The sequence below is a fragment of the Suricata suricatta genome, chromosome 12 (assembly GCF_006229205.1).
Source record: "Suricata suricatta isolate VVHF042 chromosome 12, meerkat_22Aug2017_6uvM2_HiC, whole genome shotgun sequence".
NCBI classification, from domain to species: Eukaryota; Metazoa; Chordata; class Mammalia; order Carnivora; family Herpestidae; genus Suricata; species Suricata suricatta.
Window position 1 is genome coordinate 21,666,132 of NC_043711.1, and position 15,239 is coordinate 21,681,370.

The 15,239-nt window shown below is 54.9% G+C and overlaps 2 protein-coding genes and 1 long non-coding RNA gene across 4 annotated transcripts in view; 2 read left to right on the top strand and 1 right to left on the bottom strand.

Annotated features, from left to right (window-relative positions):
* Positions 1 to 2,045, top strand: part of CACNA1D (calcium voltage-gated channel subunit alpha1 D) — a 294,562-nt gene extending 292,517 nt beyond the window's left edge. Inside the window, exons 48-49 of the mRNA XM_029917880.1 lie at positions 89 to 409; positions 887 to 2,045. Coding sequence (XP_029773740.1) covers positions 89 to 409; positions 887 to 1,180 — 615 coding nt within the window. The 3' untranslated portion in view covers positions 1,181 to 2,045. The remainder of the gene's footprint in view (positions 1 to 88; positions 410 to 886) is intronic.
* Positions 2,046 to 2,504: 459 nt separating this feature from the next.
* Positions 2,505 to 15,239, bottom strand: part of CHDH (choline dehydrogenase) — a 47,259-nt gene continuing 34,524 nt past the window's right edge. For both annotated transcript variants that reach the window (XM_029915831.1, XM_029915832.1), the window contains exons 3-9: positions 12,326 to 13,084; positions 11,567 to 11,718; positions 10,603 to 10,732; positions 9,478 to 9,612; positions 8,231 to 8,373; positions 7,688 to 7,790; positions 2,505 to 7,020 (exon numbers count right to left, since the gene is read on the bottom strand). In XM_029915831.1, the coding sequence (XP_029771691.1) occupies positions 6,602 to 7,020; positions 7,688 to 7,790; positions 8,231 to 8,373; positions 9,478 to 9,612; positions 10,603 to 10,732; positions 11,567 to 11,718; positions 12,326 to 13,049 (1,806 nt within the window). In that variant the 5' untranslated portion in view covers positions 13,050 to 13,084 and the 3' untranslated portion in view covers positions 2,505 to 6,601. The remainder of the gene's footprint in view (positions 7,021 to 7,687; positions 7,791 to 8,230; positions 8,374 to 9,477; positions 9,613 to 10,602; positions 10,733 to 11,566; positions 11,719 to 12,325; positions 13,085 to 15,239) is intronic.
* LOC115272979 lies at positions 4,501 to 11,128 on the top strand. The gene is made up of 4 exons (XR_003900584.1): positions 4,501 to 5,034; positions 5,148 to 5,276; positions 8,069 to 8,233; positions 10,564 to 11,128. It is a non-coding gene; the product is annotated as an uncharacterized LOC115272979 (long non-coding RNA).

Consider the following 15,239-nt stretch of genomic DNA (forward strand, 5'->3'; position numbering starts at 1 on the left):
TTCCAGCGGTGCCTCCCGCTTGGTCTGTGTGAGGCCTGCAGCCTGCACCTGAGGACCTCTGGCCTCCCTACCTCCCCTGTCCCCTCAGATCATGGCAGTTGCAGGCCTGGATTCCAGTAAAGCCCAGAAGTACTCGCCGAGCCACTCAACCCGGTCGTGGGCCACCCCTCCAGCAACTCCTCCGTTCCGGGACTGGACGCCGTGCTATGCACCCCTGATCCAGGTGGAGCGCCCGGAGGCCCTGGACCAGGTCAACGGCAGCCTGCCGTCCCTGCACCGAAGCTCGTGGTACACGGACGAGCCGGGCATCTGGTACCGAACTTTCACACCAGCCAGCCTGACGGTTCCCAGCAGCTTCCGCAACAAAAACAGTGACAAGCAGAGGAGCGCAGACAGCTTGGTGGAAGCAGTGAGTATGCCCCCCGCCCCCAGTGCGCCATGGATGGGCAGGCTCCGCAGGGTAGAGGGGGCCCCGCAGGAGCAGTGGTTGTTCTGAGGGGGGAGGCTTCGGAGCCAAGTGGTGTCGCTTTTCATCTGGATGGTGCCCACTGCTCGGAAGCAAAAGGGGGACGTACTACACAAATAGATCCCATCACTGCCGGTTCTCGTGAAGGAGCTGTATCTAGGATCACACGTGCTGTGCTGCAAATATCGCCAGCTTCTCCTGAAATCTTTCTCCCCAGTGGTGCTCACTCTTGTTGGGCCATACATAGAGTTTGAAGTCCGTGATGTCTTCAAAGGCATTTACATTGAGCTACATATATCACGTGTGAGGTCTAACGAACAAAATCACGCTAAGCAGTTGAAGTGGCTCCTCTGTCGTTCCCCCTGTCCCCAAAGCCTTGTGACACATCCACGAGATGCACTGCTCCTTTGTCCCATACAGGTCCTGATATCTGAAGGTTTAGGACGGTATGCAAGGGACCCAAAATTTGTATCGGCCACAAAACATGAAATCGCTGATGCCTGTGACCTAACCATCGATGAGATGGAGAGTGCAGCCAGCAACCTGCTCAATGGGACTGTACATCCCCGAGCCAACGGGGGCGTGGGCCCCGTCTCCCATCGACAGGACTATGAGCTCCAGGACTTCGGGCCAGGCTACAGCGATGAGGAGCCCGACCCCGGAAGGGATGAGGAGGACCTGGCTGATGAAATGATATGCATCACCACCCTGTAGCCCCCAGGGAGGGGCAGACTGGCTCTGGCCTCAGGCGGGGCACTCGAGGGCCAGGGAAAAAGTGCCTCGTAGTTAGGAAAGTTTAGGCACTAGTGTGGAGTCCATATTCAATTAGACTTTCGTACAAGTGATGTCATGCCTCAAGGAAGCCATAACCCTGGTAGGGGACAGCCGTATGCACGTGTCCAGCCCTCTTGGGGAGGACCAGCGAGGAGGTCGGACAAGCCCAGCCCACTTGTCCAGAGTGCTCCCGGGGCACTCACCCACGCCCACCCACCTGCTGGCACGGTGGGGAAGGTCAAAGGTGATGACGATCACCATAGCTGTGTCATTACCTCAGCCATCAGTCTAGCATATCATTCACTGGGCCCAGCATATCCATTTTTAAACCCCTTCCCCCCCCCACCCCCCCCAGTACGCTGCATCCTGGTTCCTGTTTAGTGTTCTGAAATGCAGTGTGTCAATCAGGACCCACCTACCAGCCGTCATCCTGAGAGGGGAGGACCTTATCCACGAGGTTTTGTTACGTGACCCCAGTTTACGAGAGAGAGCGCGTCACTCAGTCAGTTTCTGACTGTCAGGTTAAGGGCAACTGTAAACTGGAATAATCATGCACTCGCAACCAGGTAAACTTAGATACGCTAGTTTGTTTAAAAATTATAGATTTACTGTACATGACTTGTAATATACTATAATTTGTATTTGTAAAGAGATGGTCTATATTTTGTAATTATTGTACCGTATTTGAACTGCAGCAATATCTATGGGTCCTAACAATGGTAGATCCCCATCAAAAATCTAGAAATTATTAGCATTTTTACTCGGGCTGTACAGAAGTAGAAGAAATAGAGCCAATTCACCTTTATTCAGTGAAAAATCTTTTGGGGAATGACATTTTAAGTTCAAAAGTACTTGACGCTAGAGATTTTTCTAAAATCTTTTGAGTCACCATAAATCTACCTTGACAAAAGATACACCAGGTGACGGTTTACAGTCTTGGCTTTGGGCGAGAGTGCTAGGATTTGAGAGCAGGCCTCTGGTCTACCGTGGGTTGTGACTTTTCTTTTACTGACCCTTCGACAAGTTCATTACGGAGCGGGTCGAGCTGTTAACCCTGACCCTGTGGCGTTCACAGGGGCGGTTTCCTCAGCGGCCCCCACAAGGCATTTCCGAAGTCCCTCGGCCCTTGCTCCCTGAGGATGGCTGCTGCTGCTGGTCTTAAATAAGGAGTTGGGGAGGGCAGCGGGGGGCACGCCATGATCTTGGGGGTGCGGCCAGGGGCGTCCACACTCGTATTGTTGCCTTTTTTTTTTTTTTTTTTTTAACAAAACCTTGCTGTACTGTGTGTTCTCTCTGAAGGCTTTTATATGCAACTGAATGAGGGCTGACGTTTTCATTAGAACGTACTCACTCCCTAGTTGTACGTCCTGATGAAAACCCACTTCTGGACCATTCGACCCACCCAGGCTTCCTTTTCTTTTCAAAGAATCACGCCGACTTTGTGGACTTACCTTGGCAGGGAGTCCCTGCGGTCAAAAATACAGGTAGCAGTTTTTGGTTCAAAATTTTTAAATATTACCTACACGACCTGTTAATGTTTTGGGTTTGGGGTTTTTTGTTCTGTTTTGTAAATAACGACACTTTGTTATGAAGATCTTACAAACCTCTTCTTAAGACATTCTTACTCCAGATCCAGGCAAAAAACACTTCCGGGTTTGTAAATGACTCTTTCCTGACATAAAAAAATTTTTTTAATTAAAATGCAAAATGTTCTTCAGAACAAAACTGTGGAATAATTTTATTGTGTTAGGGAGCTCTCCTTGCAAAGATCTGGTGCGGCGGACACTCTGGCGAGGGCGGTTCTGTCACTGTGTAACTGTCTTAGCTTCGCAGCTCACTACTTAACGCAGCAATAACACCAGCTGCAGAGCAACCTCTCCTAGAGGCCAGCCCACTTTCCTGTCACCTTCGCTGGGCATTGTTCTTACTGTGACTCTGCAGTGGCCCACACTGCCCTCCCAGGATGGGGTTTTCCAGTGCAGGCCACATTCTTTTCCAGTCAGGACTTAAAAACTGGCATTTTTACAGACTGTCCTGCTCTTAACAGGTCTGCTTTAAGCCTGGTTCCCATCGACCATTAAATTGTTCTTTGTATAAAAAAACAATTGAAGTCACAGAGGATGCGGTGTTGTTTTTTCCTTTGTTTTAGGGAAGTTTGAAGATTAAATGTCTCTCCTTTTGGGGCCTCCTCCCACCCCCTAAACATAGTACATTTGGTTCCTTGTGTTTTTCATAATATCACAAATAGATACAGCAGCTCTGATTTAATGATTTACCAATGAGCAGGATCCTCCTTAAGTGTTCTCTCTGGTTTCTACTCTGGCGGCCTGGCCAGATAGCCTGGCTGTTTCAGAGTCTGCCCGAGGCCGGAAGCTTCTCGGTACACAGGGCACCACACAGGGTAGGCGTTACCTGCCTTACTGCCGGCCCCACACTTCTAAGAGGAGCCAGGGAAGTTCATTTCACGTCATTTTCGATGGTCTTCAGTGTCTGCCAACTGCTTGTCTTCCTGCAGAGGTTTCCGTTGTGGGCAGCAGGTTTGTTCTAAAAACTAGTCAGCCACAGAGCTCTCGTCTGTTGACGTTTTTATTTGTCCAAAATAATATTCCTTCTTTCCCGGGGGCCTCAGAGGGCAGGGGAGAATGGGGAGCAGGCCTCGGGCCCTTGCCCCCAACAAGGCAGCACCAGCGAGCGTGGCCTCGCAGCCACCCTGTGGGCACAGTGGCAGGAGAGAAACCGGGAGATGGCCTGGGTCTCAGAACAGGGCTGGTGGAGAAGGCATGTATTTTCCTCTAGGTTTTTTTTGTTTTTCTTAAGAAGAGGATGTAGATATTAGATCTGATGTTAAGTTGGTAGAAACAGGAAATGGCCTTTGTGGGGAAGAACAGGGTTTGGCTGGAGAGGAGACTCTATTTGAATTTATGGAAATGAGGAGTCCCACAGTCTGGCTTCTAGGACCTTCCATTTCCCAGTCATGCTGCTGGTGAGCGGCTCCTATTCCCGTTCCTGAGCGGTCTGGCCTCCGTTCTACCAGGAAGAGCCTTCTGCTGATGCAGCCACCTGAACACCATCTTCTTCAAAGGGTATGTCCATGCCCAGAGCCCATTCAGGTATATACACAGCTGTTGCACTTTCTCAGCCATTTTTTGAAAAGTACATTCTTCCGTTATGTTAGGTATCCTGTGCCAAGTGATTCCTCTCAGGGCTGAGTGTCGGCCTGGTCTGGGTGGCTGGGTGGGTGGGGGGGGGGTCCCCAAAGGACTCCTGACTGTGGCTCAGCCTCCCTAACCCTAAACCGATGGACACTTTTCTCCTCTCTGGCTTCCTCAGCCAACAGCCCTCCTTCTGAAGCCGAAGGTTCCCTCGTGGCAATGGAACTTTGAGACAGCCCACTGTTGTGACATGGGCCACTGTTCCGCTCCACTAGATGGCTGCTCACCTGTCCTGGCTCAAGCGAGGAGCTGCTTCAAAGCACATAATTCTGTCCTGTGGCTGGACCCCGACTGCACAGGGGTCTGCTTTCACTTCTGTGAGGCCTCAATACAGAACACTCTCAGTCTCCTCTGTTTCTGGATCCGGCTAAACTGTGAGATCATATGGGACGAGGCTCGGTGACCAAGGGTGGGAGAAGGGCCTAGGCGCAGTCCAGCCCTTTCAGGGTCACATGCCTCCTCTCCCCACGGGCCATTCTGCTGACCCGACCATCAACAGGAGCAAAGCAGCCATTGCTTCAGAGATGGAGCCCACCACAGAATGGAACAGCTGTGTCCCGGGGCCTCCCCACATGAGGCAAGGTCAGCACGGTCACGGGCAGGCCTGGACCCCTCCACCCACCTAACTGGTTCCTTGTTGGCCCTCAGAACAGTGAGGTTGGTAACTGCCCTCTGCTCTTCTTCCACCCCTGCAGGCGGCTCCCAGGCCCTGAGGGTGATGGTTGGGGACCATGGATACATGGTACAGAGGGAATCTCTAGGAGAAATCAATCTCTTGGCAGATTTAGACCCTCCCTTGGGACAGAATATACAGCAAGATACAGGTAAGATTAAACCAGAGCCACTTAAAAATTTTAAAGGTAGGAGAGGTATCATGGTTCTTCTTTCCATCTTTCTGGAAGGTCTTTCTCACAAATACAAGTTGTGGCTGTCTGGCCTCCAAGCCACCTTGATCCACTCTGATCCTGGGGGGAAGCCTGGAACGCCCCCATTTTCCTCCCCTCCTTGTTCTGGGTCTAGCGCAGCTGGTTTCCATGGCCTTGGAAATCTTGCGAAAAATCCATCCAAATAGCATTTAATTTTCATTACCCTGTGAGAACAGTCTGGCTAAGACATCTCCCTTCAAAAAGAAGTTACTAGATTACATTATCGGATTATAGACTTTTAAAGATCAATGAGCTGTTTTAAATGCTGCTTGTATCTGTTTCTTTCCCCTCCTCCGGAAACTCAAATCTTTGCCAACTGATTTTTTCTTTCACTCAATTGCACTTTTACAAGATCAGGTACCTAGTGTAACTTGACAGCTTTTTCTGTCTGCCTCGGCTCCATCCAGTCCGTTCCTGTGGATGTCTGCGGAATACGAATTGGCCGGCCTTGTCCGCTATGAGTCACGTCCCCAGGCTGAAGGACACGGTCCTCTTGGGCTGGCTGCTTTGGTGTGGAGCAGCAGTCTGGTCTGTGGGGTCTGCTCTGGGTTTTTAGGTTTCCCTGGTAATGGGAAAATCTTTTAAAATGCTAAATCACGAAACCTATGGTAGCAAAGAGACTCTCCAGAAGCTTCTTTTGAACAAGGTCCAGAAGTCTTCCCATCGGGCTGTGTTTAGTAAGACCCAGAGCACTGGAGAGGTGGGCCCTCAGAGTGACCCAACAGGGAGTGGCATCGGGAAGTGCAAGGGAAGCCTGTGTTCGTCCCGGCAGGCAGCTTGCATGAAGCCTGAGCCGGGGGTGCCCCCCACCCCAAGGACCCGGTGTGGTCTAGCCAGCACCCAGCCTCTGGGCACAGCACCCTACTCTTGGAGTAGCTTGCCTTAATTAAGAGGGGGGCCTGGGAGAGAACCCTGTCCCTCAAGTCCAACCAGGTCCTGGACTATTAAGACAAGGCCATGGCAGGAGTTAGCCACCCTCCTCCACTGGCCTGACCCCTGGTCCCCTCTGCTGTCCCTTCAGGAGGCAGGGGGAGGGGCCCACAGGAAAATGCTGGGGAAAAGAACCCTGCTTCACTGCCCTGATACTGGTCTCCCACCCTAAGAGATTACCCATTCTCAGCATTGAATCCTAACATTCTAGACAGTTTCAGGCAAGGGCACTGAGGGCAGGGACTGTGCTGACCCTCTTGGCCTGTCAGGAGGCTTCTCAGGCAGTGACTGCCTCAGCGCTGGGTGGCCAGGCTCCTGGGCTTGTAGACGGGGACGTCCTTGTCCCGGAGTGCAGGCCTCCCCCGGATGATGTCGGCTGCTTTCTCTGCGATCATGATGGTGGGGGCGTTAAGGTTGCCGCTGACCACAGTGGGCATGATGGAGGCGTCGACCACCCTGAGGTTTTCCACTCCAAGCACCCTGGTCTGTGGGTCCACCACGGCGGTGGGGTCAGAGGGCTGGCCCATCTTACAGGTGCACGAGGGGTGGTAGGCGCTGTCCGCTTTCGCCCGCACAAAGGCGTCTATCTCTTTATCTGACTGCACGTGGCTTCCTGGCTGGAGCTCTCTTCCCCGGAATGGTTCCAGGGCTTTCTGGGCAAAAATTTCTCTGGTCAGCTTCACACACTGTCGGAAGTCCTTAATGTCAGTTTCTGTCAACAAGGAGAAATAGGTGAGGTGACTCCTTTTACCATGCTGGCTTTGCCAGTGGATTCTGAGCACAGACAGGCTCTGTAGGCTGCCCAGGGGGACACAGTTCAGGGACAGAGCCACCAGATTGCCTGTCACCTACTCACAGCCAGTTAGACAGCAATCAAGCAGCACCCTAGGTGGACACAGCCTGCCACAAAGCCCATAGGTTTAAATCAGAGGTAAGGGCATGTACCCTGCCTCTGCCACACTGTGGGTCATTACTGAGCAAGACCGGCCCAGTGGGGAGTGCTTGCTTTTACTGCGTGCTAAGAGGCAGGACCTAGAAATGTGATCCACTGCTGGGCGAAGCTCAGCGTAACAAGAGCAGAAGGCTCTGTGAGCCGCTGTGAACACAGCCAGACCTCCTTGCACCTCCTGGCAGATTGTTCTGAAAGCTGCAAATCTCTCCTGCTGTGTAACAGGACATTCCAGGGTTACTTCCAGGGACCCAGGTGCCAAGTGTATAGCCTTAAAATGAGGGAATGTGGAGGGTGATTTGTCTCAAGAAATGTGGTTTAGGGGTAGGACTCAGAGACAAATATAAACCCCATGAAGGCATTCATTCATTCACTGAATAAATGACCCGGCAGGTCCAGGCCCGGGGGAGATGGCGGGGTGGAGGATTACCTGTTGACAAGTAGTTGGGCTGAACCACAGGGTGGTCCCGGGGGTTGGCACTTCTCAGTTTGAGCCAGCCCACACTCGTGCCCCGCATGGTCCCCACATGTACCTAGAAAAACCAGAGGCAGCCATGACCTCCTTCAACCTCCAGACTCAGTAGCTTAGACCCTGGAGTTTCCCGTGGGATGGGACTCCACATCTAAAGCCAATGAAGAGCAGACACATTTTAGTATTTGTTTGCATCTTACCGCTTCCTCACTTCCCCAAGTGATCAAAAATCACCTTGCCGAATCTCTCCTGCTTCCAGCTTTATACCTGATGGTCTTAAACTTTCAGGGGCTGGAAACCCCAGGGCCATTGGTCTCATTTGTCTTTCCGGTGGTCTAGATCCACAGAGCATCTGCCGTCAGCTGGGCGGAGGTCTCCTCTTTCCATGTACCACGTGGACTGCCTTACAAAGACTTCTCCTCTCCCTTCCCTGCTCGGATCCACTGAGTCTCACCCCACCCCAATGGCGCTGCCTATGACAAGATGAAGCCATCTGTTCACCTGGTAAGCTTCCTGCTGGGTGGGGACCCGCCCGTGGTCGATCACTTGGGATGGCAGGAAATGGAACTGGATGTCCGGGTGAGGGACCCCAGGCTGGCTCCGGATGAACCCACCTGTTTCCAGATGGGCTGTGGCTCCATCCCCTGAGGATCAGAAGCATGGGTCAGGGCATGGCAGGCCGCCCCCACCCTTCCTGGGCTCTGTTCTGGTGCCTGGACCCCCGTGCTCAGCTCCAGCCTCTCTCCCTCAGGTGGGCTCACCCAACACCACAGGTTTCAGTATCAGCTGCGTGCCAGCGGCCTTTCGGCATTGCTCTCCCCACAGCACCCTCCACTGCCGCGCCGACTGTGAGGCCTGATGTGGCCCTGCATCCCGAACTTTCCCAGCCCAGGCTTCCATATAAGGCCTAAGTCCGGCATTCGAGCTGTCCCTGCTCCTCCCCCTCTTCCTCGTTGCCCACCATCTGACCCTCAGAAGACTCACTGACTTCAGCTCCAAAATCTATTGGGATCCCATCTACTCAGCAATGCCCCCCCAACCCCTCCTGCAGCCCAGGCTGAGCCTCCGCCTCACTGACAGCCCCCGTGGCCACCTTGCTGGGGCCCCAGCCTATCCTCATGATCGGGTCTCTCCCATCGCACCCCTGCTTCCTTCTCTACGTGCTGCAGTCTCCCTGGCCCAACAGATTTGTTCTTCGGTCACCAGATGCCTAGACCCAGGGCCTCTGTACACACTCTCCCTAGCTCTCCGATATCCTCTGTCACCATTCTCTACTGTATTAACACCCTGATCTTAACACTTAAACATGTTTACATGGTTTCTTTCCGTCGATCCCACCAGAGCCACAGTGTAAGCTCCTTCAGGGAACTTACTGACACCACACACAGTACATGTATGGCAGGTATGGGAGAAACATATGCACCACTTCCTAGCCCAGGGACTGCTCTGGGACTCTGAAAACACACCGAAACTGCTGAGAAACGGATGCCGACTGTGCCTTTTCTCCTGGCTCCGTGGCACCCAGGCTCGGGAGTCTCATCCTGGACATGCCCTGGGCCACCTCATCTGGTCCTCAGAATACCCTGCCAGGCAGAACTATGTATCCCCATTTTGCAAATGGGAAAGCCAAGGCAAATGGCATAGCTAAGCTTTGGATGAGTGACTTGAGGCCAGAGCCCTTGCTCAGCACCTTAGGAAGGAGGCGTGCAGCCCACAGACCAGCTCTACTCTGGCCCCCGCATGCCCACCTGTGAACTTCCAGAGCCACTCCAGACCAATCCGGACCTTCCTCAGGGGCTTCTGGGCTGAATGGAGGGTGATGGGGAGGGTGCATGCCTGCTGGATGTATATCTCCAGGTGGTCTTGCAGGTTCTGGCCAACTCCTGGAAGGGGAGGGGATGGTTAGGAAAAATGGCTTCCAAGGCGGGGCTTAGCTTAGCTGGCCTCTCAACTTCCCCTGGTTGTGAAAACGTCCCCCAACCTCAGCCACGTATCTGCCGAGGCAGCGCCTGCTCATTCCTGCGGTCTCCACTTAAAGGTCGCTGCCTGGGAGTCCGTACCTACACTCATGGCCAAGTCTAATCCTCGCATGCTGCCCTTGTCACTCGCTCCCAGGGTAGCCCCTGTAGCCACCGTGCAGCCTTCCTGCCACGCAGCAGCTCCCTGAGGTCAGGGCCCAGGCGTCCCGCAGGCACCGGTCAGTGAGACGAATGGCCCCACTCGCACCCAGGGCCCGGGGAAGGAGGGAATCAGGCCTTGTCATGCTGGGCACTGTGTGAGCTCATCCAAGCACAAGGGGACACTGAGTGGGTCACTTGGACAGGTCACAGTCACAGGCCAGCACCTTCACAAACCTCTTCTGATAAAGCCTCAATACACAAAGGGTCATTTGGAGGGAGGACTGGGTTATAAGAGAGATAAGAGGCCCTAATGGGCAGTAAAGACATTTTGTCAGATAAATTTGAGGCTTGGGATAATTAACATGAAAAGTACGTTCTGAAGCACTGAGTTGGCTTCTTTAATGTCAGGGCTGCTGCTAATCCTGAGGACAGAAAACACACAGGCCTGGCCCCCTCCCCTGGGCTGCCCTGGTGACATGCCCAGGCCTGGCCCAGCGGGCTTTCTGGGCTGAAGCTCCCTGCTGGAGGGGCACCACCTCTCAGTGGGACAGTAGGGCTGAGGAAGGGGAGAAAACAATACAAAGAGTTGGGGTCCCTGGGGGGTAGGGATGTCCAGTAAGGCTCATGGGAAGAACTGGCTGTTCTGAGGAACTGTCTGACTGCTGCCCCCTCCCAAACGCCACACTAATGAACTACACTAACCCACTGTATTAGCAGAGGCCCCCTCTGAGGAGCAGCGGCAAAGGGACTCACCGGGAAGGTGGCACACCACCGGGATGCCCAGTTTCCTGAGGTCGTCTGCGTTGCCGACACCGGAGAGCATGAGCAGCTGCGGAGAGTTGATGGCGCCCCCGCTCAGAATCACCTCCTTGCTGGCGTAAGCCTGGAAGAGGCAGAGGCACACAGGTCACATGTCCTGAAAGCCAGAAAGAACCCCAAGAGCGTGGCCTTGGTGTGATGTCCCCAAGTGGTGGGTGGGGACCGGTTCTAGGCCCCAGAGAAAGGAAGGAGATGCTTAGCTGCTCTATGAAGGCGCTCGCGGGCGCGGGTGCGACACAGCGCTTCACATGCTGATGCATTCTGCAACAGCCACGCTGTAACGATGGTCTTAAAAACGCGGCAGCTTCAGTAAAGCAAGCAGTGACCCAGATCTTCACATAGGTGCAGAATGATCCTGACACACTGCTATGTGGGGAACAGCGTAGCGCTGGGGGCACCCGGGTGGCTCAGTCAGTTAGGCATCTGGCTCTTGATTTTGGCTTAGGTCATGACCTCACAGTTCGTGGGGTCAAAGCCCTGCATCAGGCTCTGTGTTGACAGTATGGAGCCTCCTTGGGATTCTCTCTCTCTCCCCTCTCTATGCCTCTCCCCTTGCTTGCACTCTTTCTCTCAATAGTAAATAAATAAACATGAAAAAAATACAGTGTTGAAATACGGAGTATGACCACAGTTACGGTTTTTAAAGCCATATTACAAACCTATCAATTTCTGAAAAGGTGTGGAAGGTCCTGGGGGCCTGCTCTGAGGTCTGGAGGGGCAGACAGGCTCACAGAGGCCACCATGGGTTCTCTGCAGGTAGCTGGACTGAGGGCTTCCTTACCTCCTCTGGTACCCTGGGGACAAGAGCCCAATTGCTGCCCACACTAAGCATGACCACCAGGGTGACTGCTCATTCCCCTCCCTCTCCACTGCCCCAGTCTGGAAGTAGCTCACTCACCCGGTGGCTCTGGCCGTTCTTGATGTACTCCACACCCACTGCACGGGTGCCTTCAAACAGTACCCTGCTCACAAACGCCTGGGCCTCTGCGGTGAGGTTGGGGCGGCTCAGTGCTGGGTGCAGATATGCACAGGCTGTGCTCCAGCGCTGGCCTGGCAGACAGAGCAAGGAGATCAGGTGCAGCCACTGCCCCTTTGCCTGTTGGGGGGCTGGGAGGGAGTTGGGACTGAGACTGAAGCAAGATGGAATGTGCTCTTCCCCTGGCAGGACAAGCTTAGCCTCCAAAGTAGGGCTAGAACCAAAAGTCTCTGCGTGACTGAAATCCACATCCACGTGGGGGTGGAAAAACGGCCTCCATTTGCAACAGTGACCAGAAACAGCTATTAGCCGGGGTGAGAACTCTGTAGAGGCAGGCAGGGGCCCTGGGTCAGCCGGGCCCTGCCTCTGTCCTGCTGTGTGCAGGGCACTTCTGTGCTCTGTGCCTCAGTTTCCTCATCTGTAAGTCTCTCTGGTCAAAGAGCTGACTCTTCATGACAACAGAGGCCAGAAGCCTTAAGGATGGCAAGAGAGTCTGCCTCCAAGTCCTTTCTCACTGGGTGCGGGTTGTATTGTGGCCTGTAGGAGGCGCGAGACCTCCGTCATCTCGGCCATCATACTAGCCTCAGTGTGACCTCACTGACCATGGTGGAGGCAGGAGGGACGGGGCTGTGATGGACAAAGGAGAAACCAAGGAGCTGGGGGATGGGAGCCTTGCGCTACCTTGGTGGATGGTCATGTCCATCCATCCGAAGCCTTCTTGCTGGAAACCGTTCATGTCCTCAGTGAGGGGGTAGCCAGCCTGCTGCGCCGCCTCCAGGAAGGCGCGGTGCAGCACGTGGTTGGTCTTGCCCCGGGACACGTGCAGCGGCCCTTCGCCGCCGCGGTACCTGTCGGCGCCCAGTTCGTGGCTCTGCGCCTTGCGGAAGTAGGGCAGGCAGTGCTCGTAGTCCCAGCCGGCCGCGCCTTCCCGCTGCCAGCGGTTGTAGTCCTCTGCGTGCCCGCGGATGTAGACCATGGCGTTGAGCGACGACGAGCCGCCCCAGACGCGGCCGCGCGGCCAGTACAGCACGCGGCCGTCGAGGCCTGGCTGCGGCTCCGTGTGGTAGCACCAGTTGTACCTGTCATCGCACAGGTTGGCCACAAGGGCTGCGGGCATGTGGATCTTCCAGGAGAGCCGCTTGCTGCCAGCGAGCGTGTCCTTGGGCCCCGCCTCCAGCAGCAGCACACGCCGGTCCGCATCCTCGGTGAGCCGCCCGGCCAGCACGCAGCCCGCCGAGCCCGCCCCCACCACCACGTGACTGTACTCGTCCCGGGGCCCGGAGCCCGCGCTGGCCAGGGCGCGGACGCTGGGGGGCTGCTGCCGCCCCAGGGTGCTCCATGCGCCCAGACACCCTCTTCTCCAACCTCGCAGGACACCCCACATGCTTCCCGCCCAAGTCCTCATGCCTCCACCGAACGGAGTGTGATGATTCACTGTTCCTGGAACAGGAAAAGAAGCTTTAAGATTTTAGCTCAACACACACATGCAGAATCAGCCCAAAGCTGGGGCAGCCGCATAAGAGCCGCGAAGGTCCCCTACAGGCTCACCAAGTGCCCAGCTGAGGCTGGGTAGGGCAGGCCTGGCTGGCAAGCCCCTATACCGGGGAACTAGGAGGGAGCAGGTATCAGCACTGTGAGGTCCCTGCCAGGACTGACGGACACAGGGTTGGGGGCACAGGAGAGAGGCTCCTATCTAAACCAGGGAGGTGGAGTGGTCCCCAGAAGGCCTCTCAGTGACATGTGTACATGAACCTGGAAGCTGAGCAGGTGTCTGTCTGCTGGAATGCAGCGGAGGGAAGGGCTTTCTAGGCTTGCATTCGTTGCTCGCCTTGTAAGGCAGCTGCTGAGCCCCTACCACTGCTGGGCACCATTTCATCTCTAGCAGTAAACAGAGAACGAGACATCTGCCCTCAAATCTGGTGGGCTGCGGGTCAGGAGACAGACGAGACTTCAGTAACTGAAAGAAGGGCACGGTGAGGGGCTGGAGGCTTTGAGCCCTGCAGCCTCTGACCTGAGGGCCATGGGGTGCCCTAGAGGGCTTTTCAGCAGGTGATGGGGACAGAGCAACCATCTTCAAAGCTCACTCTCTAGAGTGCTGGAGTTCAAACAACGAAATGCCAACAGCTTTCAGAGGGGCCCTTCCCAACAATGTGCAAATTAATCCCAGTATGCCCAGTGCACAGAGGTGAAGAACCAGGATGCCCCACTCTACAAACACAAGAACATCTGAGAAAGCCCACCCAGCAGATTCAGGCACATGAGACCTGCTCCAAACACCCCTGGGGTGTCCTGCACTCGAACCCGATGGACTATGCCTGGGGGGCACACAGCTCCTCAATCAGTTTGAAAACACGGGCCCCCCACCTGCAGACAAGGAGAAGATCCAGGCCCTCCCCACTGTCCCTGTCACTGAGGAGCATGTAGGCTCCGGGCTGGAGTGTCCCCTGTGCAAGGACGACTACAGGCTGGGAGAGCGCGTGCGGCAGCTGCCCTGCAGCCACCTCTTCCACGACGCCTGCATCGTGCCCTGGCTGCAGCAGCACGACAGCTGCCCCGTGTGCCGGAAGAGCCTCACGGGACAGACCACGGCCACCAACCCCCCGGGCCTGACCGGCATGAGCTTCTCGTCTTCGGCCTCCTCGTCCTCGTCCAGCTCCCTGAGCAACGAAAACCCCGCCGGCAGGTCCTGAGCGCCCTCTGCCACAACGAGAGAGCTGAGGAGCCTCAAAGAACCCCCAACCCCTCCCTCTTCCTCACCTCCATCCTTGAGCCTGCTTCAAGTTAACTGGAGGCGGGCAGAGAGATACGAGTGTGGAGAAAGAGCCTGACCCCATTTGCTCAGGCAAAGGAGAAAGATGGCCAGGGCCACCTCAAAGCCAGAACGCTGAAGAGCCTTCCAGCACTCCAGGCCCCATAGCAGCGGGAGGTAGCAGTGCCCAACTCAACTCCCAGCAGTGGCTCTACGCTCCGCACTAGTGACCCGGCAGAATAAGGCATGTTCTTTTCTAGGCATTATTTACCTAGGTCACTACTGTCCTGTTAACACATAAGGTACAGCATTCAATACAAATTTGAGAGACACAGATGAGGAGCAGGGGCAGATGGTGGAGGAGGAGGACCTGAGCTCACCTCCCCCCACAGGCACAGGAGGGCAACGAGTACACAGCATGCAGCTCACTGTGAACACCACCTGAAGACTGGCAGAACAGCTATGCCACAGCTAACAACGTAAAGAAAAGGTCCTATCAAGAGTGAGAAGGGGTAGAGAAGTGGTCAGGAACCAAACCCCAGGCACAGTGGCCACAAGTGGGGAGAGTATCATCAGCACAGAGGTCCCTCCTGAGGAGCAAGGGGATCAAACCCCACTCAGGGCATCCCCCCACCCTGGGGATGTGCCCGGAGAAGATGAGCCCCTATAATTTCTGGCTTCAAAAATCAGTGAGGCTTAACTATAAGACAGCTGGAGGGCCAGAGGAAACCAACACTCTGCTCTTTAAGGGCCAGTGCACCCTATTACTCAGTCTGAGACCCAAAACGGGATCAGCAGTTTGAAAAGCACCTGGCTTAAACATGAAGATTTATTGACTAACTGCAC